Source organism: Alligator mississippiensis, chromosome 1 (genome assembly GCF_030867095.1).
Source record: "Alligator mississippiensis isolate rAllMis1 chromosome 1, rAllMis1, whole genome shotgun sequence".
Classification (NCBI taxonomy): Eukaryota; Metazoa; Chordata; order Crocodylia; family Alligatoridae; genus Alligator; species Alligator mississippiensis.
The window spans coordinates 157,350,877-157,378,764 of record NC_081824.1 but is presented as its reverse complement, the minus strand read 5'-3'; the positions used below and the strand labels follow the sequence as shown (position 1 = coordinate 157,378,764).

The 27,888-nt window shown below is 37.4% G+C and overlaps 1 protein-coding gene across 1 annotated transcript in view; it reads right to left on the bottom strand.

Moving 5' to 3' along the window:
- The window catches only part of FMN2 (formin 2), a 271,921-nt gene that overhangs the window by 94,654 nt on the left and 149,379 nt on the right, over positions 1–27,888 (bottom strand). Inside the window, exons 10-13 of the mRNA XM_019500542.2 lie at positions 18,142–18,203; positions 3,386–3,477; positions 3,083–3,212; positions 1,772–1,918 (exon numbers count right to left, since the gene is read on the bottom strand). Of these exons, the coding sequence (XP_019356087.2) occupies positions 1,772–1,918; positions 3,083–3,212; positions 3,386–3,477; positions 18,142–18,203 (431 nt within the window). The remainder of the gene's footprint in view (positions 1–1,771; positions 1,919–3,082; positions 3,213–3,385; positions 3,478–18,141; positions 18,204–27,888) is intronic.

Genomic DNA, 27,888 nt, shown 5'->3' with positions numbered 1-27,888 from the left:
GTGAACTGATTTATATCAGGACTGCCATTTTTTGCCCAATTTAAACTTCTCACAAGTTCTGCAGAAATCAGCATTTAGATTGACCTAACCCAAGTTAGGTCCATCTACATATATCTTAATGCTCTCCAAATGGCAAAAACCTCTAAATATCACATTTTGGCTTTTGGGACTCCAGTGCAGTATCTGATCCTGAAGGTTGAGCATGCTGAAACATACAACCATCCACTTCTCCATGCACACTGTTTTCAAAAGTAAAAGTATCATAGACATCTAAACACAGGGATGTGGGCTAAGGTGCAGTTGTGATGCAGAGTAAATTAACTTGACCACAGTGCTGAACAAATAAAGCTCCACTACCTTGGATCTGAGAAACAGCATGTTGTGGCACAGCACTGAAATGGGTATTCCAATACAGAACCTGTATAGCTTAAGTCCTTTATTAGATCTAGCCCTTAGTTTTTTCTCATTCTTTATTTTGCTTAAATAAAAATGTTTTGAGAGATTCTTATCTAATCACCTGATCACAATAGCAGTGACCTTAATTTATGCTTAGTCAGGAATTCACCTGTCACCCCCTTCACCCAAACTTCCTGTGTAGCTTCAAACAGAAAGGCTCAGCAACTTTAACTAATAGAAAACTTTCCATCATTATCCTTCTTGCATAAAATTACTCCAATGTCTTCCATGTCATTCATATAATGCAGATTCATATGATGAACCCTGTTTTATCAAATTTTTCAGCACAAGCCAGTCATTTTCTAGATCTAATAGAAGTCTAATAGATAGATAGTTCTGTATGTCTATTGCACAGCTCAGGCATTTTTCTACATTTATTTCCCATTTTTCCAAGTATTCTAAAAATCAGTATTTGCTAGCACGTGTGTCTCTAATTTTATTACATATTTATAATGGTTCCCACTTCTGAAACATGGCTAACTGCAACCAATCTACACAAGAAACTTGATCAAGTATGCTCAGATATCTTTTTTCTAACCAGATAACAATGGAATGAAGTGAGCTCTTGCTCATGAAAACTTTTGCATCTCTGATTCAGTCTAGATGGTGCATCTCTATCCTGCTTTCTGCCACACTTCTCATACTTACCATTAAGAGTGAAAGATAGGTGTATTGAAGAAGAGACTCAACAGTGAAAGCAAAAAACAATAAATATGCAATCTGTAGAGCAATGATTCTTAACCAGGGTGCCATGGTACCCTGGAGTTCCTTGACATTCTTTCAAAGATGCCACAGGGTGCCAGGCAACCTTAGCACTGTTACACGCTCAAACATGATTCACCAGATAAACGCCAAGGAATCCAAAGTGTTAAAAACATTCCGACCTGTGGTGGTCTTTGAATTCTTTTCAAAAGAAAAACTGCTCCATTATCCTGTAGTTAGAAACCAAGTAAAAACTAAGAACTGATATTTTCTGAAGTGGACCTTGAGTCTAATTAAGGGTAACTTGAGTCTGTTCAGGGATGCCTCGAGTCTAAAAACATTGAGAATAACTGCTGCAGAGATTCAGACATACATTAATAAAATCAGAAGTTGACTTATTTCTAAGTTCATCGTTTTAGTAATGAGAAAACTAATAGACTTCCAAACATTTCTACAAATAAATTCCCTCCACAAGCATGTTGATTGTACTCCCATTGGATACTAGATTTAACTACATACTCAGTCTCAAACCATTTATTTAGAAAAGAGAGATAAAGCAGCACTTAACACAACATTCTAATTGTATCATTCTAAAAATCTGAAATAAACTCACACTGCTCTTGACATCTTTCAGCTTTGGAAGAATGTCCAGTCCAAACCCATCTGCTTGCCCTCGCGTCCTGTTTCCACCATTCATGTAGTTTCCAAAGGCAAGAACCAAACCCAGAACCTGCATAACTCCTGACCCATTTTTCAACGTCTGTAAAATAGGACACACACACACACACACACACACACACACACAGACACTCTCTGTTGAAAAGCTTAGTAATACATAATTCTTAAAAACAATGTGTTGATGTCAATCTTTAGCAGATTAAGTGGTTTAGATATTAATTGTATATTGCACTTTACAAAAATATTGTGGCTATAATGTTGAAAAACTTATCAGATTACTTAAACATACAGCAAATTCAATTCTTTGCACCTAAAATTGTAAATAACAGATATTTGTAAGTTTTATATTACTAACAACTTTACAGAAAGGAAAAAGAGGTGGCATTGTAATAAACTTCAGAGGCAGGGTACAGCACTTCCAAGCTCTCTAGTACATTTGCTCTACTGTTACTCAGGCCAGAAGTCTGACCACATGGAACAACCAGGGCCTTGCTTTAGGGATTACGCATTTCTAAAAATAAATAAAAATTGCTTTTCTTTTAAAGTAGCCCATTACACAAAAATTGTGCCCCCGAAGGTTTTAAATATTTCTCTCAAACTGTGCAAAAAGTAATTCTATATTGCTTCAAAGCAGCTATGCATTTGATACTATCCACAACAATTTTTTACCATGGCATTTCAGAGTAATATCTTGCAAAATGTATCAAAAATGCCTGCATTTCATCCCTAATAAAAAAAAAAAAGGGAAGTGTGCATGCGTTTTACATAATACTAATCTGTGTATATAAACCTATATCTATTGTTAGGAAGAACACATTGCTGTCTCCAGATCATTTAAGTTAGATGGTTACTTTAGATTTGTTGAAGGGACACTTCCAAGAAACAAAGCATAAATATGAAGTGAGCTAAAATGGCATTCATTTGGAATGTTGAATAAGAGAGGCTGTAACAATGGAGAGAGAAGATTTTGCTTTGCCAAAAGCAGAAGGTGCAATATTCCCTGAAGACTGATGTGTATTGGCTGCAAACTCGCGATGTTATAGTTCAGAACTGAAAGCCAATCTTAAAATTTGCTTTGATCTTGAAGCACAATCATAAAATGTTCCATTCTGCAGGACTGCTATCCTTCAGATTTAATGAGTGCTTAAAGTAAATAAAAGAAAACTTTTGAAATACGAGTACAGCTGAACAAGTAAGATTAAATATCAGAAAATCTAGCTGTACCTTTATACGGACCAGAACCTACCTCACACAGTTTCTGTAGCAATTCAAGTTTGCGATGGATACAGCAAATGCTTTCAGAAAATGTTGATTGGAATAGGATACAAAAGACTCGTTCTGAAAAGTTTGGGATTAATGAAAGTTCATAAAGAAACCTGGAAGAATAATTAAAGAAAATAATGTTGTTCATTTACAGTATGCATTTAATTCCTATTTTCTTCTTTATAATAATTCCATCTAGGTTACTAAAGTACAGGAGGCTTCCCTAATCAAAGTAGTATTCACATTCCCAAGAATCATGAATTTATTTTTTTTTAGTGGTCCTTACTGTTCAGGTTTGTCCAAAGACTTGGTCTGTTCCTTGTCCTTGGATGACTTGCTATGCTTTTCTATTTTTTCCAATTCATCTGATTGTGCTCTCTGGAAAAACAAACAACGTATTTATTCAAAAGTTGCTCAATTAAGCTTCACAGATACTGATACTTCTGTAAAAATTATATTTATACTAATTCTAGCATCTGTTTACAGTAAAACTACTTAATTTCTGTAAGACTGATTTTCAGTAAATATTTTTGATACAAAACAGAACATATCTGAATCTTCCAGATAATAGTATTGACTATTAGTAATCTGCAAAAGATTTATTCATTCAACCATGCATCGAGATAATATTTTCCCTCCTCATCCCAATTTTTTTGGCAATCTACACAGTCTTCAGGATCAAAGCGTTTCTTTTTTAAGTACTACTTCTTTTTTTTCCCAAAATGAGCTGGGTTGTCTTCAGATACAATCTGATCTTAGTTAAAATACAGTACTTAAATGTATTTCTAAGTCACAGTACTTTATTCAGTATTTGGTTGACTTAGTAGAAGATGCATCATAAAATAATACATGAAAAACAAACAAAATATGCCCCCCACCCCATCCCCAGATAACATGGTTCCCCACTTCAAACAAGTAAGCCAATGCAATCTCAATTACATTTCCTTTCCTTTCCTTTCTTGTTAGTTTCTTGTATGTCCTTGCATTAGGACACATGGACTTTCTTTAATATTCTAATGCTGTGAAGACAGCGCTACATCAGAAGTGACAAATCTTCCTGTGTTCATTGCTGACCTACAGTTCATTTTCCCATGTGCCTTGCAGTAGTATTGTGGTAGATCTCACACCCTCTTCCTTTTTATTTTATTTTTTTGCATTTCTTTCAGAGTGGTTTTAAAGCATGTTCATGATTCCTGACAAAACTATAAGCTAGAAGGATAAAAGATGTATTGTCTACCTTTATTCCAGCATGAAAACAGTCCCATACTTTGCACACACCACTAGAAAAGTGGAAGAGGATAGGGAAGTCAACATTTTGACATATGGTCCTCCCACAAAGGGGTTACAAGAAATAATGGCCACAAGCTAGCAGAGAGCAGATTTAGACTGGACATTAGGAAGAACTTCTTTACAGTTCGAGTGGCCAAGGTCTGGAATGGGCTCCCAAGGGAGGTGGTGCTCTCCCCTACCCTGGGGGTCTTCAAGAGGAGGTTAGATAGGCATCTAGCTGGGGTCATCTGAACCCAGCACTCTTCCCTGCATATGCAAGGGGTCAGACTCGATGATCTATTGGAAGCAACCCTAGCATCTATGAATCTGTGAATCACACAGGGATATAATGAAAGACAAGCAAGACTTGGGTGGCTTAGTGTGAGAAATAATTTTGGGCTGCCAAATCTATCTTTGCATGACCATTTTTCACTAACCGGAAAAACAAAAAAAAGAAAAAGAAAAAAGATATCAGTAGAGACTGAAAAGTAACCCTGGACCGCAAGTCACTTGGAGGGGAAGCAGAAAAAAAAAAAGCAACCTCCCCCCCCGCCCTTCCCAACCTGCTACAGAATTACTCTAATGAGTAAAAGTGGTCTGCAAAGGAGTTGAGTGTCACCTGTCTCAGATGCCCACTAACCTTTTTAAAGGTCCCAAGGGCATTCTCAGGGACAGAATCCTTTGGCTTGACTATTGAATTTGAAAAATATTCCCTGCCTAAGCAAAGGATCAGAAAGATGTTTGGTTCCCGGTAATGAATACCAAATGCAGATTGCTACAACAGCAGTAATAATCTGTACATTCTGGAACATGCACTTTCAGGAAAGAGGGTTTGTCAATGCTGATTTGACAGCCTTTATCTCAGTGATGTAGACAGGAATGATCTGTTGTAATGGGAATCATCTTACATGCACACTGCTATGTTACCACCCAATGCATTACTTGCCTGTCTTAGAAACAACAATATTTGGGTCTCAGCTGAAGTATTTTTAGGAGTCATTCTGTTATAGGGTGCCATTAAGAGAACATGGGGCACACCTACAAGAGACATTTACTGTGGAGCTCATTAATTAGTTCCACTATATGTGTAGTGCTATTCGGCTGGAGTAAACTAATTAAATCTGCCATACGTTAGTACTACCCAACATAAATACACAAATGACAGGGGCTGGCTGGGGCATGAAGGCACTGCACTGCAGGCTGCCTGCTCGGTAGTCCTACACTGTAGCACTCAGGCCTCAGCCAGCCCCTCCACAACACACTGAGCTGGGTCAGAGAAGCCTTGGGCTGGCAGGCTGACTCCTGGGACCTTCTGCCAGCTGAGAATGCTTTGCCCCAGCTCAACAAACTGCAGTTCTGGGTGCATGTGCAAATGCTGTGCACAGGAGCAATAAACTACGGTGTGACCTGGTCAGGAGTGTATTGCATCAAATTAATTTCATGTGTTGATGTGTCCACTGTGACTGACATGGGGGTAAGAACTCTCAAGAATTTGTAGATTAGGATGGGCTTGGACTATGTCAAAGAGAAACCTTGTAGGGCTCCCAAAATACTGCAATCAGGAAATAAGGATGATAAATAAAATAAAGATGATAAATAAAATAAAATAAAAAAAACAGTCTTAAAGGTCATCAGAATATGGGTTGAGAATTGGTGGAGACAGGATGAAAGGGAGGAAAGCTTCCAATCTGAGAGTTATTTATAGACAATATTCAGACAACATCTTGGGCTCTGAATACATCATGACACACATGAGGTTCTCCTCTCCCAGGCTATTTCCTCTGCACCACAACTCTTATTTCCTTTCCTTGAAGTGGAGATGCCAAAGGCCTGATAGTGATTAAGTAAAGAAGGGCTTCAATACAGGGGCCCCTTTTCTCTCTAAGGAGGGACAGCAGAGTTCCCACTGTCCTCCACTGCAGTAAACAACCCATTTAAGGTACCCCAGCTGCTTGAGTTACTTAGTTGGATGTACGGGGGTCACTGCAGTTTTATCTTTTTACCACACATCCTTTCTTGACAAAAAAAGGACCCTGGTGAGGCCACAGCTAGAGTACTGCATTCAATTCTGGGCTCCACAATTTAGGAAGGATGTGGAGAAGCTTGAAAGAGTCCAGAGGAGAGCCACATGCATGATCAGAGGGCAGGAGAACAGGCCTTATGAAGAGAGGCTGAGAGCCATGGGACTCTTCAGACTGGAAGAGCGCTGGCTCAGGGGTGACCTGGTGGCAGCCTGTAAGTACATCACGGGTGTGCATCAGGATCTAGGGGAACACCTGTTCAGCAGAGCAGGGGATGACAAGGTCCAATGGTCACAAACCTCTTCAAGACCATTTCAGGCTGGACATAAGGAAAAACTTCTTTACTGTCCAAGCCCCCAAGGCCTGGAACAGACTCCCCCAAGATGTGGTGCAAGCACCTACTCTGGACACTTTCAAGAAACATTTGGACATTCATCTTGCTGGGATTCTTTGACCCTAGCTGACTTCCAGCCCTTGGGCAGTGGGCTGGAGCCAATGATATTATGAGGTCTCTTCCAGCCCTAATGTCTATGAAATCTATGAAATGAGTAGGTTTTACAGCCAAAACCCCATAGAGATAAATGGGATAGTTCATACCTCTTCCCATTTCATGCTGTCTACAGATATAATGCTGCATCAGTTATACTTAGGTCAATTTTTTCAACTTTATTTCATAAGTATGAAGGCTAGAAATAAGTCTTTACTAAACAAAAGCAGAGAATTTAATAGGGGTGTATGTGGTTGCTGTTTTGGTCTGAGACAAAAAGAAATGCAAAAATCTAGAACTCTTGGTTCCAAAATGATACATTTTATTAGACAAACTGAGAAATTGAAAAAAAAAATCTCTTTTTTGTTTTAATATTATTTAATACTTTATCACCATTTTTCATACCTATACAGTCTTTGTCTTCATGTACCTCTCATTATTACCACAGATGATGTTGCTAGAGTCTTTTGTGTATGTATATGCTATAAGTCCCAAATTTTCCTTCTTGTATTGCCCTCGGTTTTCTGCCCCCCAGAGAAATTAGTTCTTATGAAATGATTCCTTCTCTGAGCTATGGACATTTTATAATCTTATCTGAAATTTCCCTTCATTTTATAGCAAAACATCTTTTGCAGATGCTGCCAGTTATACCAGTTGCATTAAAAACAAGCAAATAAAGAAACTAACTGCATCATTTTTCCACTCCTTAAAGGAAAACTAGTTTTAGTGCTACAAGCCTTGCTTGCTAGGATTATGATGAAAATCATCTTCCTATTGACACAACAGAAATTTTAGCATCATGGTGTTTCCCAATTTAAATCCTGTACACTAATATGTATATGGAAAGACAATGCTTCCCCATCTGAACTCCGGGAGAAATATATGTAAGAGGTGTGAAGTAAAAGCAAAGCAAAATGGAAATAACTATTTTCCAGAAAAAGAAAGTCCAATACAGTTGTACATAGATGAGGGCAGTATTTGATTAACTTGTGACTACTACATGGCATAGAGCTTTGCCATAATGCAGTATTTGAAATGCAGATTTTCCAGTCGATCAACTTATAGCCAAAAGACTCATCATCTCAAAAGAAACAAGAAAAAGGAACCGATGAGAGAAAGAAAAAAAATAGGGAGATGTGTTGATCCTTTAACAGCTTGACACCTTTGGAATGGGAATGCATTATGAAACTGATGCAGAGAAATTTGCTTGCAAACACCTTCTTAAGGTGTTGAGAAGGCTAGCAATCTAGCAATCTCCCTTTTTCAAGGTAACAATTGACCACAGTTCTCCTCTCAGATTGTTTATACAACTTAGTGGGAATGACTATAATGAGTAGAAGTAGGCCTGATTCATAAAGCTTAGCAGTAGGCCTACACTTCCCAAAGATAGGGGAGAAACCAGACTGGGTTGAGACCCATTTCTACTGAAATCATTCATTAGATTTTACAGTGGGGACTGTCTTCTATAATTATCTTCTGTGCTTTCTGCTATAGTCAGTAAAACAGAGGCAGAGAGTGCCAGACATTTGAAATAATGGAAACCATATTGTTCAATGAACACAAAATGTGCATCTGATAAAATATTAAGGTTGTGACCATGTATTAAAAGAGTGGCATTACTTTTAGCAATATCATTTAATTGGAACCACATGACTACCCTGCAAATATATAACCAATAACTAATCTTTAAAAAGTCAAATCACATATTTTAGTTAAATTATGTACATTTAAAAATAAATTGGTTGGACATTAAATGTGAAATTATGATGAGTCAAAACATGCTTTTAGCTGTTAAATAATGTAATTACATAAAATATGTTGTATAAATGGGCCTTCATCAAATGTTAATGAACCTAGGGAGTGCTGCCTTTGAATTACATAAAGAACGAAGGGAAAAATCTTTAAATCTTTAGGTGAATTAAAGCTTTTGTTGGTGTCATGTACTGCATTAATAATTGCTTATATTAGTTTCAGTCTTTACAATTGAGCAAATGCTGGCATTTCTAGGGTTCTAAAAGCACATTTTGTAAATTTGCCATGTAGAAACGTTTTACCTTAAATTATTTTGTTTTTTCTTCTGGCTAGCAGGTACAGTGTGGCTTACATCCCACCCCCCCTCCCCCGGGATATAATGTTCATATTAGAAAGAGAAAATCGAAATTTATATATATGGAAAATCTCCCCACAACCCCACTTGCAATTATGAATAAAACCCTAGTGGAGAAGATGAGATCTGTCAGTTCTAACCTTGGAAGAACTTTGGACCAATTTTTCAAAAGTATTTAGTTATGCAGAAAGATACCTGGTGGATTCTTCAAATATACTTACAAATTTAGATATGTTATTACTTTTGAAAAAGCGAGGGCCCATGGTGTCTACAAGTGATATGTCAATTCACTAAATGTATTTAATACTTCTGAATAGTCTAAATAGGGTGCAGCACTTAGAATAGCCACCTTGGCAATGACTTGGGCAAGGGGGATGGGAAAAAAGGGAAAAAAAACCAAAACCAATCCCACTGCAGCCACACAATCATACTAGTTATATAGCAGCAGCTGGAAGTCGTCACTACCCCATTTGTGCAGCTGCCCTGCTCAGTTATGCCTCTGATACTGCCTCCTTTTAATAGATTAATTTTAAAATGATAAATTATTTTACCCCCTTAACAATCCAGCACGTTTACAGTACTTTTCCTTAATACGCAATTAAAATATTGACTTTGTACATTTTAATTTAAATTTTTATTTCAATTGAAATGCAGCTTAGCACAAAACAAGGGTAACAAAAAAATGTACTAATATGCATTGCATTTTCTCTTTATCCATGTTTATATTTGTATTAAATTAATCTCATTAAATGAAAGTTGGGTTATACAACTGATGAAATGAGTGTAGATAAAATGCATCATCATGGTTAGCAAAAATGTTGAACCAAACTTAATTTGGAAGCTATATGATTGCAAATATGCACATTGCAATACTCCTAACTAGCAAAAAGAATGACACTTTCTTTAAGAATTAACTTTTCTTTAGGAAAATAACTGAAAATATAGAAACAAAAAAATGAAGTGAATATTTGAATGAAGTACCCTGCTAGAAATCATGATTAGATTTGATAACTTAAATCAGCCTACCTAGCTCTTCAGATCCCTGAATAAAACATACTATTCAACCTTCAGATATTTTTTCTCCTAAGCTAACCCACCAAGATGGGCCTTGAATCAGTTATACATCTTTAAAAAAAAGTAAAGAGAACCAAACTTTGGTTGTCTTCACTTGAAACAATGTTGGCAGAAAATATTAAAGTTACCTTCTACTTTTTGTATGATGCATTGAAACGAGCAAAAATAGAATATTACAGCAATAACTGGCCATATAATATTTAGTATACACTTAAGACAACATATTAGTATATATGTTAGATACATTTGAGGTTTGACATCTGTTACATATTTTGCATTAGTTGCTGATATCTCCAAAGAGGATAGGGCTCTGCTTCTTATTTAAACATTTTTTAAATACACATACAAACCAATCACCAGAAAAGGTAAAAATGAAAAAAGTATGATTTAGAGATAGAATTGAGAGAAACCTATTAACTCTCCTCCATATTTCTTCAATATATCAAAACTGTTCCTGAATTTCAAATCCCCAAATCAGGATCATTTGGCTGCAAAAAATAGGTTCTGCTCATTAGAGAGATCCAGAGTTTGCATTAAAAAAAAAATGGACATAACATCTCTCTAATAACAGCAAGCAAGGAGAAATGGCAAAATTCCCCTTTCCCAAATGTTATTGCTTTATTTGATATCTCACTGTCCTTGAATTCTCTGTATACCAGCTGTACTAATAAGTGTGTTTCTCAGAATTGTTTTCTATTAGCTTACTTTTCTCTCATTAGTGTTCATTTATCTGTTAATTTGAAGATAGATAATATGAGGGTTTTTCTATTTCCCTCCAAGGTTTTAATCAAATAGAAGACAACCAGCAGATGGTTCTCATAAAATTCATTAGGCTCTGATTGCATTTGACACCTCTTTGAAAGCCAGTGCCATAGTACTTTTATTTTTATTTTGATGCACTCTAATTGTTATATAGTGTAGCCAAAAACAATGTGTTACAGAACTCCTTCCAAGTTCCAGGACATATATTCCAATGGAGAAGCAAGACACTAGCAACTGTATTTTCAGAAAGTACTTAGCATTGGGCCTATCTCTGCTCCATTGAGTAGTCTAACTTCTTTTCACTTAAATGGGACCAGATTTCTGCTAACAGTGGGCATTTTTTAAAATCTCATTCTATAAACCCTTTACTTCCCACTGAACAAACATAAACATGTATAAAAGTAAGAAGAAATTCATATATCTTTCCAAACTTAATGCTGACTATACTCCTTTACTCCTATTCCTTTTTTTTCTTTTAATTTATCTTCATTTTTAAAGTAGGACAAAATTCTCAAAAGTACCTGTATAAAATTTTCAAAAGCACCTGACAATTTAAGTCCTATTTTCAAAGGTGACTGGAACACAAATTCTGCTCACTTTCAATGATGGGTTGACTCAGGATATATCTGCTGTAACATACTAGCTCAGGTACAGAAAATAATTAAGCTTTGCATGCTAATTCACATTATTAACCAAAAGAGTACTTTAGAAAGTGTTTCCCTAATACATGTTTCAGGGATAAAGCACCTTTGAAGAGATAAATACATTTAGCTGCTAATTCTGGTTTAATAAAAACATAAATTCTATATATTATTTCTAAGAATTTACCCATGTTCCTTAATTCCATAGCCAATGCAGAGTCATAACTAGCACACTTTGTGCTCTGGACAAAATTGGTGGAGAACAGAGCGCAGGGAGTGGAGGGGCAGTCAGACTCACATGTCCCAAGGGCTCAAAGAGCTTGGCTGCTGCTGCTTCTGAGTTGTCTGCCTGCCTTCAGATACAGCTGCTTAGGTATGCCTGCACCTACAGGTTGCCCCACTCACCAACCCCTAGCTGTACACTACTAGGCCCATTAATAACAGTGACTAACAACCAAATCAGTTACTATTTCTGTGCCTCAGTTAGCTCTTCTGAAAAATATGCATTTTGCACCTACTTCTGGCTTTTTCTTCTCTAGATTACACAGCATTTCACAAGGGTATGCAAAAGCTATAATTGCCCCCATTTTACAGTTCACTTAAGAGGTTTATACCAATTTGTAACAGGAGCAACCTTAGAATTTAACATTCTGTTCTAACTATGGACACATGCTTCCTACTTTGGAGCAAGTCCTTTAAACAACTTGTTCCTCATTTAACGCAGTCTAGAAAATGGACCTATGCATGTTCTTCAATGCAATATTCTGGTGGCTACATCAGAAGGAGGTATAGTTTCATCAAAACTTTCAGTCTCTCATTTAGAAAGGTTGTTTGAAGCTTTAAAATGATATTCTTTCTTTGTTGCTATGATTATCTTCCCTGTACTATCTTCATTGACAAAATGTGTCTTATTTTCATGTAATCTTAAGGATTTTTGTAAGAACCAGAGTTAAAATTTACAGTTATTTAAAATGTTTTAAGTTAAATGGCCAGAAAGGGGTACCTAATAAAAAACAAGAGCTGTTTGAAAGAAAACATCATTAGAAAATCCAGGAGTCAATAAGACTGGTCTCTAAGGCTGCTTGCAGATGTGGAAAAAAACTGGCACTTTAAACTCAGCATGCACTGCACCCAGCCCAGCAGATACCCGGAAGAGGCAGGAAGTTAGCTGCACCCGGCTTTCCCAATGTCGGTATTGCTCGGGCACTTGAGTGGGGCTTTTTTCATGCTTTTATCTAATAGCCGATTGAATCAGCTTCAGCTAAATGCAGCAAAAAGTCCAGCCGAAGTACCCAATCTATATAGATGCAGCAGAGCCGGGTCAAAGTATTGCATTGCTGCTTTTGGTAAAGTATGTTTTATTCCCCCCCATGCCTGTCGGTGCCCTGGATGAACATTATGGACAACAACACAGCAGCGGTAGCTTTACCTTCTTCTTTACCAAACCATCTTGCACATCTATAGAAATCCTAATGCTTCAAACACAAAACAAACATCTCCAGGAGGATGCCTGATACATGTCACACACAATATGACTTTTGTTGGCTTCAACTAGGCCAACAAAGGTCAGACTGTTTTAATCAGTGGGAATTGGGGAGGGGGGTCTAAAGTTGGGGGGCTAAAGAATAGCCTGGTATGGACTGGGGTAGGAAAAGTGCAGGCTGGGGCAAGTGACAGTGCTCCAGGCATGTACAGATGTTTGTTAGATCAGTCAAACCCCTTCCTGATTTAACTTAGTTCACTTAAGGAGCTAAGATCGGGCAGCCAATTCTTTTCCTCCAGTCTAGCCTCTCCATGAATCTGTAGGCTAGCACTTGGATCCACCTAACTAGGTGTTAGGTGACTCTAAAGTGTAATATTTGCATATATATACCCCTTGTCTATATGGGAAGTCTAGTATTTTTCAAAACAAAGTTTGAGGGTGATAAAACATGGCTTTGTATTCGAAGAAGACTGCACCCTTATCTATAGAAAAAAAATAAATAATATGCATATATCCTCATTCATTTCATGAAAGCAGCAAGGAAAAAATCTTTTGAGGATGCCATATCATCATAGCAGGATACCATAGCAATCTTATGCCAAATTAAAGTCCATAGAATCAATAATGTACTAAGGAAAGATTTCTGAAATTCTGTAAAGAAGTAAAATATTCTTACAGGTAAAACTAACAGAACATAGACTCTTCTTGCAATATATGATGTATGCAACTAAATTGAGGGGCACCAGTAAAATAAAGCAGTTTCTTGGAGAACCACAGGGAATCCCTGCTTAATGCGGTTTCGCTTAGCGCTATTTTGCTATAGTGCTCATTTAAAATTAGTACTCAATTTCACCTAGCACTGAGCCAGTTTCACTATAGCACTCAGCGAAGCAGCAGCAGCAAGAAGTGGCGAGTGGCAGCGAGTGGGCTAGTGGGAATGAGCACAGAGCCAGGGCTGGCAGGGGCCCAGGGCAGGGCAGCAGGAGCAGGGGCCCAGGCTGGCACACAGTGCCAGAGCAGCTGGTGGACAGGGGGTGGGGAGAAGTGGCAGCAGCGAGAAGCAGTGATTGGGGGGGGGGGGGGAAGGAATGAGTGCAGGACCTCCACTGTTCCCCGGGGCCAGGGCTGGTGGGGACACAGGGTGGAGTGGCAGAAGTGCAGGGCTGCCATGTGGGGCTGGCAGGGCCCAGGATGGAACGGCAGAAGCATGGGCCTGGCACATGGGGCTGGCAGGAGCCCAGGGAGGAGCAGCAGAAGCACGGAGCTGTCGTGTGAGAGCTGGTATGTGAGGCTGACAGACATGCAGAGCAGTGGGAAGAGGCGGCGGTGATGAGAAGCTGCAACAAGAAGTGGCGGAAATGAATTATTTCTGTTTACATTATCTCCTATGGGGAAATGGGTTTCGCTTAGCATGGTTCCACTTAACACTCGGTTTTTCCAGAACCAATTTAGAGCGTTAAGCGGGGGTTGCCTGTATTGGCTGTTTTGACCTACAACCAATGCATATAGTTTTAAATTTTGAATTGTGATTTTAAGGAATAGACCTTGGCAAATAAAACTGGTTTAAAACTAGGTAAACTAAGATCAGCATGGAAAATACAATGAAGCCTGGTGCCATTTTGACAGACCCCATCTGTTGAATACAAAAATAGACCCCACCTCTATTTTCTACTACTAATAGTAGTACCCATTTTATATATCAAAACTCTTATATACTAAGTTTTTAAATTAGGGTCCTTCAAAATACTTCACAGAAAAGGGTAAGTAATAGAAAATATACAATACTTAAAGTGTAGATATTATGATGTGCTCTACTAATAAAGATTTCACTATTTAACTGCAACACTGGTTAATAATCCTAAATAAACTATGCAGGTTTTTTTCATTTTAAAAAAAAATCACTAAGATGTATTTAGTAACTATGTGGTTTAACAAGGCTTTAATTCCTTAGTAAACAGGAATTGAGCCCTCAGGATTGTGGCTTTTGAAATTAGGGTGTGTTTAGATTTGGAAGCTGCCCAAACTTCATTCACTTCTAGGAGGGAAAGCACCATGCCAAACATATGCAATCAGGAAAAATGATTACATTCTGAAGAAAGATTGTAAAACAAATGCTCCCATATGTTTCACAGAGATCAAATAGAATGTCTGAGGACTAACGCAATGATATTTAAGTATTTGGCAAGAAAAATCTGAACTGAGTATTAATTTAATGTGTGGAAAGTAAGGGAGAGTTGCACATAAGTTAACTATGCCTAAAATACAGTGTGGCTGGGAAATTAGGGAGGAGTCAAACTTATCAACCAATCATTCTCCCTTTTACCTAAAACTATTATGACTTATTATAAGGCTACCTACAAATTAAGGGTCCATTTATTAGGAATATTAAAGACATACATAGTAGGGGACATTGTACCCATTAATGAGCTTACAATCTAAATAGGCAGGACAGAGAAAGGATGAGAGGGAAAAGAGAGACACAGAGAGATGAAGCAGGGTGCTTCAGATCACAGAACAGGTCAGTGATGGAGCCATGATTAAAATCCAATTCTTCTGAGTCTTGGTCTACTGACATCAATTTGATCATACTACCACTCAAAAATATGTCTATTCCCTGCTTCCTTTTCCATATCAGCAAACATAATGATAAAGTTAAACAGCTAACACAGCTTAACATTAATTTTATTGCTCAAATAGATCAGTGTGCCTGTTTAACTGGAGATAAGTGTAACATATTTACTCACTGTTGACACAAATTTCTAGGTATTCACTGTAATAAAATATAGAAAATATCAAAGTAATACTGTCATAACGTAGTTCTGTTATCTCTCGTTTGACCCGAGTACTCTTTCCTGCCATGGCAGGGGATCGGACTTGATGATCTGCACAGGTCCCTTCTGACCCTACAAACTATGAAACTACTAACTGAGAGGTTCAGAGGAAACCATGCATTTCACAGATAAAGGCAAAGCATGTTAGGGTTGACTGACAGCCAGTCTGGAGACAACTCTTAGTTTCCATTCCTAGCCATTTCCTTGTGAAGAAAACCTTGACAACCTAACACAATATAAAACCATTATATCTACACAAAAACATATCACCTTTGAAAGCAGAAAACAGAAGTAGCTGAAATTGTTTATGGAGGTAGCGGATGTGGCCAAGCAACATCAAGGTCCTTCATTTTGACTTTAGGGAAGCCCCTGCCTGTAGCTAGGCCAGCAAAGATACAACAGAACTCAACCCTGCCCTACAGATGTGGGCCAAGAAGCGAGCAAAGAGAGATTCAGAAACAAGAAGAATTAAAGAAAGGAGGATCCAATGGTTTGACTAAACTTGAAAGCCAGGAGACCTCCATCCAAATGTATCTGCTAGCATTCCTGTGTGACCTTGGACTAACATTGAGCTCCTCTGTGCCTCATTCACCTTTGTAAAATGAAAATTTCACAACCTTATGGCAGTGTTATAAAAAATAAACATTGTGAAGCACTAAGGGTACACCTACATAGCACAATGTAGTGCCACATAGGCCCTGAGCTAATAAAGCACGTGCTATGTCGTATACGGGAGTCTACCTGACACACAGCAGTGACAGGCAACCTTTGTATCTAGTAGTTCTACAATAAGAAGCAGTGCACAATTGTATTACTCAGTCTTGCACTTGGGTTAATAAACCCTGTTTCCAAAGGTACAACTGTTAGATTTAGGGTGACCTAACTAGGTCTAATAACTACCCGGGACCTAACTAGGTCTACTAATGCAGTGGCACACATTTGCAATTAATACTAAGACAGTTTTTTTATTTAATACTTTTCCAGCATCCAGAATATGTTGAGGGGAACACAAGGCTTGCTTGATTTCCATCTCTTTCTCTATGACTTGAAGGCAACACCTAGTGGCAGCAACACTGGTGCAAGTCTTCTTGGCCTAGTGCAGTCAGTACAAGCTATATATTACCAAAAGAACTGGCAACCTGCAGTGGCAGCTGCTGCTGCATAGGGCCTTGGCCACAGGCACTTTTGTCTAGCACTTAGACCTGATGACTTTGGTGGCCTGACTTTTCTGTAAGGAGGAGGTGGAGAAGACTCTTCCACACCTTCCTCAACTGTCCCTCTTTGCTGCCCTCAGTACCTTCTTTGGCACTCTGGACTTAGATCTCTGAGACTGTGTAGTGCACATGTCTATCCTGTACCAAGCAGGCATAGGGAGCATAATCTGCCTGGCCAATTTCTTGCTAGGCAAGGCCAAGATGGTGACTGAAAAGCCACAGAAACTGGCTTGCAGGGGCAGACTCCAATGACACCCTCCAAGTCTTCTACTTCCTGGTCCAGGAACATGTCACATTTGAATTTGGACACTTCACCTCACAACAAAACATGGATCAGTTTTGTGTCATGCTGAGTCATCAAGGAGACCCACTGCAACATGGAAAACAGACAGCTGGTCCTACCTGTGTAACCCCATGAGGGGCATGGGACAGGAGCTTCAGTTTCTGGTGACATGGTTTATTTTGACACTAACAATTGTTTCATGCTCTGGTCCTGGGAGGGCCACATACCTTTGCAATTTCACTATTTATTTCTAATAAATACACTTTTTTTTTTTTAAGTTGGAAAAAATCCCTCCACCCCCCTCCCCCCGGCCGCTCCTCTCTCTCTGATTTTCAGCCTACGAAATTCCAAATGTCTGTACCTTCTAGGGTGACTGAACCTTTCCACCTCTCCTATGCAGCAACCAAAGTCAGAAATACTCTTGTGAATTTTGCTATTTCTGGATTCAGCAAGTCAGTCATACCAGGACTGTGACAGTTTAGAGCCTACCCTGATTTATTCTTAAATCCCTGATCTTGAACTCTGATTCCAAGCAATAGATCTCTCAGGATTGTGAAGCTTAGTAAATTAAATTCTGGTGATCTGAACTAATCCTTTCCTTTAAAGCAAAGGAAAATTATTTCATGTAAAAAGTGAAAGAGTCATGAAATACAGTACTCAAAGGCTTGATATATTCTAAAATAAAATGATGGCCATTAAAAAAAGTCAACTATTGATGCTAATTTTCACTTAGATTTGAGAAAATTAAACATTCATTACCAAGCACACACTTCTGCAGCCTACTGAGGAATAATTACTGCTGCAAATCAAAAATGCCACACATTAACCTACAGTATACCCATGACTATACACTTCCCTCCTATTACTCACATTTTCATAGAGGGCTTGAAGGGTCTCCAGGTCAACCACAGAGTTGTCCAAGTTCACAACAGCTGTTAAAAAGACAAAAGTGAAAAAAAGAATTAGTTGTCAAAATGATAATCCAGCTGTGAAAGAAAGACTGAGAACAATACCCAGCAATAGTTTTTATGACCCACTGGTCATACAGCTTAAGGGTTTTAACTTTATTAATGCTTTGAATAGTGCTGTTTCTAAGACCATAGGCTAGGAACCTGGCAGAGCCAGGTGTCAAGCGTTAAAGAATTCATCCCCAACCCCCCAAACACACAAACATGATCCCATGAGTATGGCCAAAGCCAAAGATCAGAGATAAGCTGTACATCAGACTTTCATGGTCCGATTGAAAGCATTATAAAAATTTGTAAATCTGTACCACAACCACACATGCACAAAAAAAGCTCATTCCTGTCACTGGTTGGTTTCAGCCTTAAACTGATTAATCCACAAGTCAGCCAGTTAACTTCAAAACACCTGACAAGGGTCAAATCTTCTATTAACTAAGCCGACAGGTTTAGTACAGACACAAAATATGCCTTTCCTGTCCCTATCAGTGCTAGTGCCACACACATACTGTACTTTCTTGGTGTAAAAAATTAGTTTAAAAGCACACAGAATAATTTCTATCAACCTGACCTTTTTAACAAAAACAGACTCACCAATTTTCTGCGATCGTGGGAAAAAATTGTAAAGTTAAGGTTATTTGATAAGGCATATTTGATACTGACGCAGGGCACTGGATTACCATTTGGAACTAAAATGAAGAGTTCAGTAATTTAAAATATGGCATTTGTACAAGTTTACAATATAGCAGTGGAAATTGAGATAAAATTTTATTTGCTTTAAAAAATAACATGAAATGTTATATATAAAGGGGATCTTGTACTAATGCATACTTTTGCCTCAATATACTTATTTTTTGCCATTTTGTCTTTTCTTTTATTATATTATTAGCCAGAAAAATCTTGGGAGAAAGCTAATTTAGAAAGAAATCATAATGCTGATCCATGATAAAATTCCAGCATTAGGTTACTTGATCCTCTATAAATCAGTATTCTTAGCTGTCACTCAGTGTTTCTGTGTATACACCTTAAGATTAGAGACAATATAATTCCAACTCATTTGTTTCTCATTGCTTTAAAGCATTCAGTGATACCACTCAGTGTCTGGGACTCATCACATTTTCCCCCTACGGGTCTGGAACATAATTTTAGTTAGAGTACAATAAAAATATATAAATAAAGAAATGCTGATCTTGATTAAAATGAGCAGGGTCCACAACATATATGTACAGGGAAAAGGACAGAGTTTTAGCAGATGCAAAGAAAACTAATTTATTTGGGAGTGTACCAATTTTCTGAAACAATAAAATGTTAGCTTTACCATATTTCCTTATTGAATATATTTTATATATACTTTTTCTTCCCTTAGCTACTCGCTATGCCAAGACAAGTGAAAGTCCAAATTAGATTTTGCCTCATTTAAAGAGATGGAAGAACAAAACAAAATTATCAGGGATGAGGTGGTGAAAGTAGATAAAACAGAGAACTATATAAAAAAGTACGTTTGAATGGTTTATTACTATTAGAAAATGAAGATGTTCTCTTCTCCCTTTTCATTTACAAAGTTTTAACATTCTCAGATAAATTGCAAGTCTGAATAAACTGGCAAAACAAGAGAATGTGTACTTAAAGCTGACATACATCTAAAAAAATTAATGGATGCCAATTAAAAAAAATACATACATATATTCATACATACATACACACACACACACACACACATTTTTTGGGGGGGGTGGGGGTTGGTGTTACTAAAATTTTTAGGTCCGTTAGTAAATGCTTAAATGTTACCACTGGAACTGTAAGAAACCATGTCAGCAATATTGTTCAGCACGTACATACCTTTAACTGTGTAACTAATACCATTGACCTCAATATTATTCATGTCCTTAAAGTACATTTTCAGCAAATGAACAAACTACCTTGCTGAACTGGGGCCTAAAAATCAATCAATTAAAAGGAAATCTGGTCTTGGATTCTGCACTGCCAAGATCTCTGCATAATGCTTGAGTTTAAACACCTAACTGCATACGATGAAACACCTATTGAAAATAAGTTACAACGGGGAACCAAATTTGACAATAGCCCTGAATGTTTGTTTTATAATTTAACATAGCTATATTGGACAGGAACAGCCATTCATTTCATTTCTGTGGTTGTCTTCCCCATCTCCCTCCTAAGAGACTGTCTACTTCTGTGCTAAGAAATATGGTACAAGTTCCCATTCTGACTTTTTTCCACAATGTTAAGATCACACGTGGATTACTTAGAGAGCAATAGAACACTTTTGTTTGAATGCTTGCATAAGATAAGAGAATGCCTGGCAAATACAATGGTGCCAGGTCTGTGTACTTTCAACAACACTGGTATGCAGAAGAGTGTGCATACTTCAGGGAGCTGCTTAAAACAAATCAGTCTGAGAAAACTACAGACAAGGATTTAAAGAAATTGGATCCTATATTGGATCCAAGAAATTGGATCCAATTTAAAGAAATTGGTATATATAATAGGCTGCTTTTCACTTCCAGGAAACAACACAAATTGAATATATTGATACATACTCGTAAGTATCAGTCTCACACACTATGAAATCCCAGTCGAATTTGATCAGAGTGCAAAATATTTTATTAAGAAATATAAATGAGAACAGGAGAGAACACTTGCCTCACAGAAACATTGGTCTTTATAGATGGACACAAATGCAAATGCATGGAAATCAGAATCACTGAGGTTAAACTTTCAATTCCATTACCCAGAGATTGTTAACCAATTAAAATTATAATGATTTTCCACCAAGCTAAATTACTTATGAGAATGACACCTAAATTTAGGAGGAAGCACCCTTAAATGTCTAACCAAAGAATTGAACAGATGATGGCAAAGTAGCTAATGAAAGAAAGCAGTAAAAATTAACCCTTGCTCTGCAGCCAATACAGACACACTCAGTTCAATTCTAGGGAATCCGGAGTGGTACTTGGTTCCACACTAGCATCCCGGGTTTTGAGGAAAAGAAATACTGGAAACCCTGAATGTTACCAACAGGAATTTTAAAAATGAGATCACGAAGGACAACATGCATTCAAAAAATCAACCAACCCCACACCCCAACCTCTCTCAGCTATTGTAAACTGCTCCTCACAAAACTGTCTTATACACATATCATCCTTCCCCATTACATTCAAATCACAGCAGCCCACCCTTTCATTCGCTGGCTGCATATTTTCCATCTCATCAAAGCTAAGGTTTTAGTTGCTACTCTCAAGATTTTACACAAATCTGCCACGCTCTACTTAAATATTCTTTTGATTTTATTAACTTGCCACCACCAAAGGAAAATTTTTTTTGCTTTGTTTTTGTTTTTAGAAAATGCTAGTTTGTTGCAACGGAAATGATTATGAGCTTTCACTGAATCCAGGACAGGTTTCTGATAAAACCCTACATAGACTCGTGGCAAGGCAGTTCAAGAACCAGGAAACAAGGAATTCCCTATCGCAGATATGTTTGCAGTGAGAATGACAAGAGTGGACATTTTACTGAGGAACTACAAGCTTTAGGAAGATTCAAATGCATGGAAAGTTTGGAAAATTTTTGGTTTGGGACCAATATGAACTTTTCTCAATGTTTCTTTGCATGGTGCCCCTTATAAACACAGCTTACTATTCCTAAGCCTTCTCTTCCATTTCTCTCTTCTAGACTCATTTTGGCCATTACATCATATGCAATCAACCAATTCAGCATTAGGGTGAGTGACAGTCAAGGATAGATTACATTATAAAACAAAAAAAGGTAAAGCGATTCAAGAGTTAGGTTCCTCACACAAGAATATTGTGTAATCATTATGAGCTTACCATCTCCCCTTATCCACTCTTCTTTTGATCCCTTTTTGTTACAATCTAATTAGAAATTACATTCAACAATTTTAGTATTCTTGGGTCTGAGAACACATTTTTTGGTTTATTTCTAAAGTGTTTAATTACAATGAGGGCATTACTACTCCAAAGTATTTTATTAATATGTTGTTTTGCATTACAAGTAAGTAATACAAAAATAAATCATTTAACTTGCTACATAAATAGAAGATATTAACTAAGCCAATCAGATACCATTTTCAAAGCCAGGCATAATATTGTCTGAAAACACATAACTGAACAAAGACTACAACTGTTAATAGATGTTATTTCTTAAGGATGGCCAGATAACTGTAAAGGGACTTCAGTATTTATCTGCCCTGTACTCTACTTTAGAGAATATAGGAGCTAACAACATGAGTTTAGTGCAAGAGAAAAATCAAAGTGGCATGCCCAGCATGAGAAAATATATGAAAGCTAGCTTCAATTAGAGTTTCATCTTGATAACACCCACCCACCCTCACACCCCGCTATATGGGGATTTAGCATGTAACCAAGCCACCAATGCTCTTCCCAGAAAATCCACAGAGATATACAAGAAAACGTTGAAGGTACACAGTGTATTCCCAGACAGAGTATGGAGAAAAGTAGCAATGAATCTTTTCACTATAAACCTGACAAACTTTTTCATCTTCACAGTTCATTATTCAAATTTTTGGGAAACTAAAGGAATTTGCCAGATACTGCTGAGGCAAAGATGATAGACACAGCAGACATAGCAAATTAACCTTTGTCTTTGCAGACAACATGAATAAACTTGCATAATTGGCAAAGAAATATTTACTACTTCTGGTCAAAACTCAACATTTCAGTTCTGCAGAAAATTCCAGCACCGTGAAGTCTAAATTTCAAAATGTCCTAGGAAACAAAATAAAGAGGGGGAAAAAATCTGGAAACCACCCTATCAAAGCACTTTGTTTTATTTTTATGTAATGCAGGGGCCTGATAAATCTCTCCTTGGGGGATATTTTATTGTGTTTTTGTTCATACATTTTTTTTTTGGGGGGGGGGGGGGGACATTTGTCTTGGAGGTCCCTTTTATCTAGGTAAGGTTAGGTACCATCTCTTTCTTTAGCCACCCTGGCAGATATCCTGTGTACAGACTGTTCATGATATTCTGGAATTGGAATCCTGTAGACCCCTAGAACCAGTGAACCCCAAGGTACTCTAGAGTAAACCTTAAACATCATTTCTTAGAGTTCCGGTTGTGCTCTTCAGGCAGAAGTGATAGTTGAGGCAGCAACATACAGACATTTTAAAAGGAATGTTAAAGTGTATACATCACATTTTACTAATATTACTGCAGAAGAAATATACAGCTTTATGCGAAAAAGCAACCACACCTGCATGCAGATTTCTGGCTCAGTTTCCTCACTAGTCAGAGGGTCCTTTGATGTTCAGACACTTCCTTCTAGTGCACACTTCCCTATTCCTTCTTCTTTCATAGCCTCACTTCACAGCTCTGATCTCTTCTCTCTCAAAAATGGTGTTTTTGAAGCATGCTTTTAGCTTTCCATTCTCAGGTAATCCTATTTAGCTTCAAGTTGCCAGGTAATCAGTCACTCAGTTACTAGCATGCTTTGGTATACTGAGCCTTCTGGGTCACAGCCAACTCAAACTAGGGCACTGCCATTAGAATAGATCAGATAATGCCCTTTCAGTTTCAGCCCTCTGAAATTTCAGTTCAAGATGGAGGGTAAAAGAAAAGGTACTAACCAGATTTACAGGTATGTAACTGACAAAAATCTTAAATGATACATGCATAGATCCTCCAAAACACCACATCAGCAAAAGTAAATTTATTATCAATAAAATAAGAAAGATAAAGCTTTAACCTCATTGAAACATTTGATTTTTGTTTCTGAAAAGAAGTGCAACTGAAATCAATACTTCCTCAAAAACTGTTGAATCATTCCCCCCCCAACAGAAAATTGTTTCATTGGAAAGGTCTTGACTGGCTCTAATATTTAGCGCATTAAATGATTTCTTAAAAAAGTAATCAAAGTAATTCCAATCACAATCCTAAATTGTCTTTTAAACTAAACTGATCAAACAGCCAGTAAAACTATGTAGGGAAGACCTATTTTAAAATGGTGAAAATTATGAAAAGGCAGTCTTCTTTATATTTTAGAGCATATTATTAACTTACTGCTAAAACCTGAAGACCTGTAGCATTCAGAAACTAAAAAGAAAGGAATCACAGAATAGTCGGTTCATACTATGATCAATATCCAAACACCTTAAAAAGCTTTATAGTTAGAGCGAAAGGCTAGAAAGTAGAATTATTTGCTATGGACAGACAAACAAATAGAAAATTTTAAAAAAGCCCTTAGTTAATGCATGCCTTCAGAAGGAACTGCAAGAGCATGCAGATAGTAGCACAACTAGTGGTGGCATTGGCACAACTAGTGGTGGCAGGACATTGGCTTTGCATGCTGACTTAGAGGGGATGTCAAAAACTGACTCTCCACAGAGACGTGTGCCACTGTGACAGCAGCATGTGCACAGAGGGACACTACACCACTGCCACTCTCACTCCAACCTTGGTTCTGTGTGGGTACCACTTTGCTTGCCATCAAATTCCGCACTGTCAATTGCTGCTGGTGATGGGGAATCACTGGCACAGGCAAGTGGTGGCAATCAGTGGCATGGTCAAGTAGCAGCAAGGGTAAGCAGCAGTGCCAGAAGTAAAGGGGCATGAAAGTGTCTGAAGTAGCTGTTGGCCCAGCCCTGGCTACCATGTTTTGGTAAATGCTGACCCAAGTCACAAGCTTCACTTGTTACACCTTTGCATCCACATACTGCAAATACAAGACATAAGAATTAAATAATGATGGAGATACGAGATACCACCTTCATAAGACTGACTAACAGGATCTGGACAGTCTTCTGGAAAGCCAGCGGGGAATAGTCCCACAGCTTTAACTGTCCACTAACACAAGTGTTGTGTAAACCCAAGAGGGAAGGCAAACAGTACACCAGCTCCATTTGTTGTAGTAAACACAAAACAAAAAACATAACACAAAAACAAAATTATGTAATAATTGATGCAATATAACTCCAGGAGTTGTCTAAACTAAAGTGGAAATAATAGCAGTTACACAAATTAATATATTGGTCAGTGACTAATAATTAGTCACCAATGAGTATATTAAAATCCTAAGAAATAGTATAATTTTTTAGATACCATGAGTACTAAATTTAAAAAGAGAGCCCAAAGCACAGGTACATAGTCTAGCATTGACTGCAGAACAATAGCCCTTGATAACTAAGCAGGTAACAAGTTCCATTGCACACATACATGAAAACAGTCTCATATTATTAGCCGCCAGTTTTGCCTTATGCATTTACCTGTTATACAGTATTTTTAATTCAGATTATAAACTGGTTAGGGCTAGAATTTTTTAAAGGCATAAATATATAGCACCTAGAACAACACGGCTCATACTCTGTACTTCGAATTGCATGCATATAATTTTATCTTTGCGATAATTCTCCTTAATCCTGCATTGGGGGCCAATTTTTTGGCAGGCATACCACAAATTAGCCCCATACCTTCCAAGAACCACTTTTATTCCCTTCTCTGTCCTATTTTCTGCTCTGCTTTATGCTCCCTGCCTGATCTGCTGCTTTGATTTTTTTTCACTTCTCTATTTGTCTCTGTGCTCCCTGTCCCCTCCCCAATCTACCATATGCTATACACAGAGGCTATCAATGCCACTTATGGCATGCGAGCCGCAGGTTGGCAACCCTGATCTATAGCGTCAAGAAGCAATGGGAACAGCACAGAGTTTCCAGATCAAAGATACAGGAAATATAGATGTACTCATCTCTATTTTTAAACCCATCAAAATTCACAAGTCACTTTAGAAACATCTATCTACCCTTGTTTCTGACAGACACCAAGTATTGAAAATAAATAAATAAATAAACACTAGAAAATTAGTGGGTAACCGAACATAGGGGACTTATACAAAAAGTGCATTTTAGCTTCACTTTGTAATCTGTATTTTTTTTTTAAATAATGGTATTATGAATTTAGTGTTTCTCGCTCTCTCATTTCCTGACTTTGTGTTCCGATTTGTAACCTTAAAGTTGTATTATTCCAGGTTTTTAATTAAACATGATATAAGACAAAAGATATTGCTAATATAAACAACGCTGCTAGAGACATACCAAATAAATATGCTTATACAAGTTTAAGGACAGCAGTTACTGATTAAGCAAGCCTAACTCCATATACCTATATGGTTTGTTTATAAAATGTGTGCAAGTTCAATTCTTAGAGAACAAATACATTTTGTTTCACTCAGTATGTCGCCTTCTTGTCTAGGCAGGAAAAAAATGGAGACCAATGCTGTAATCCTTTCAGAATAAAATGTTTAAATACAAACATGATTGCCATTGTAGACTGTTTAATTTAGAGAGATTGTATTTCAGTTCTGTTTTTGAGAGGCTTGCTGATTTGACCATACCAAGTACTTCAATGCTTATCTTAATTGTTTAGATAAGATTTGTTTGAGTTTGGCAGGTGACAAAATCTTGGGTGTGTGATATAGGAGGGTCAAGAAAAAGATTGGCATATTACCAGATTGTGCTTGCTTTAAATCATAAAGTGTAGATAAGTAAACAGTCTCAATGAACCTGTCAGAGGCTGGCCTTCAGAGACATAATTTTAGGTAAGATATTGATTGGTAGGATACAAGAATTTGAAGAAACCAGGAAAGGATTACCATCATACCCCACCTTGAAGAGGACAGATTTAGGACAGAACACAAGTTACTCCCCTGGTTTCTGCCAAGGGAAAACAAGACTCACTTTAGTAATAGATGTTTTTTGATATTTTATCCATAAAGACTTTATTTATATAACAGCTTTTTATGACTTCCTAAGCTTGCAGAAGTGTGGACTAAGGCAAATAATGGCATTTGTCTTTTCAAGCAGACTAATAAGAATAAATATTTTTAAAACTTAACTAGAAAAGATTTTCCATGGTAGTGGACATATGCAAAACATAGGACAATACTGTACAATGGAAACATTTTTTTTTCGTATTACCTCTATACTTGGGACTTTGTTATTCATGAATAACTATAGTCTAACTTATACCACCATATGTATTTATATACATATTGTTTATATTAAATAAGCTATAGAACAATTCAGCTGAACAGATGAGTTGAGCTACAGAAGATCTATGCAATGGGATTCTACATTTGTTGAACACCAGAAACAGCACAGGATAGCACTGAGGAGAGACACAAGAGTCCTCAGGCTCACCTTATCCACTTGAGCAAAGCCCTCTCTGACTTTTGTTCAGCTACTTACAACTGGAGGAATTGTAGTAAAGATCTCAAGGGTTATCTAGTTCATCTCCCCATGGAAAAATGCAAAATTCACTATCCTAAATCCAGCCCAGACAGACAAATTATGCAGCTTCTTGAAAATCTCCGAAGAAATATGATCATTTTCCTAAACATTTCTGCCATTGTCATACTGTCCTTTTAGTTTGAAAATTTTTCCTTGAATTTTTTTTCCCTAAATCTGCTTTGATACATTATAGACCTATTATTCTATGTCCTAGCCTCTGTGTCAGGAAAGAACAACATTTCTCCATCTTTATGAAAGCCTATCAAATAAATGATCATTGCTTAATCTCATTTTTTCCCCCAGACTAAAAACATATTCAGTTCCTTTAAACATTCTTTTTAATGCTGGAATTCCAGACTCCTTATGAACTTTCTCGAACA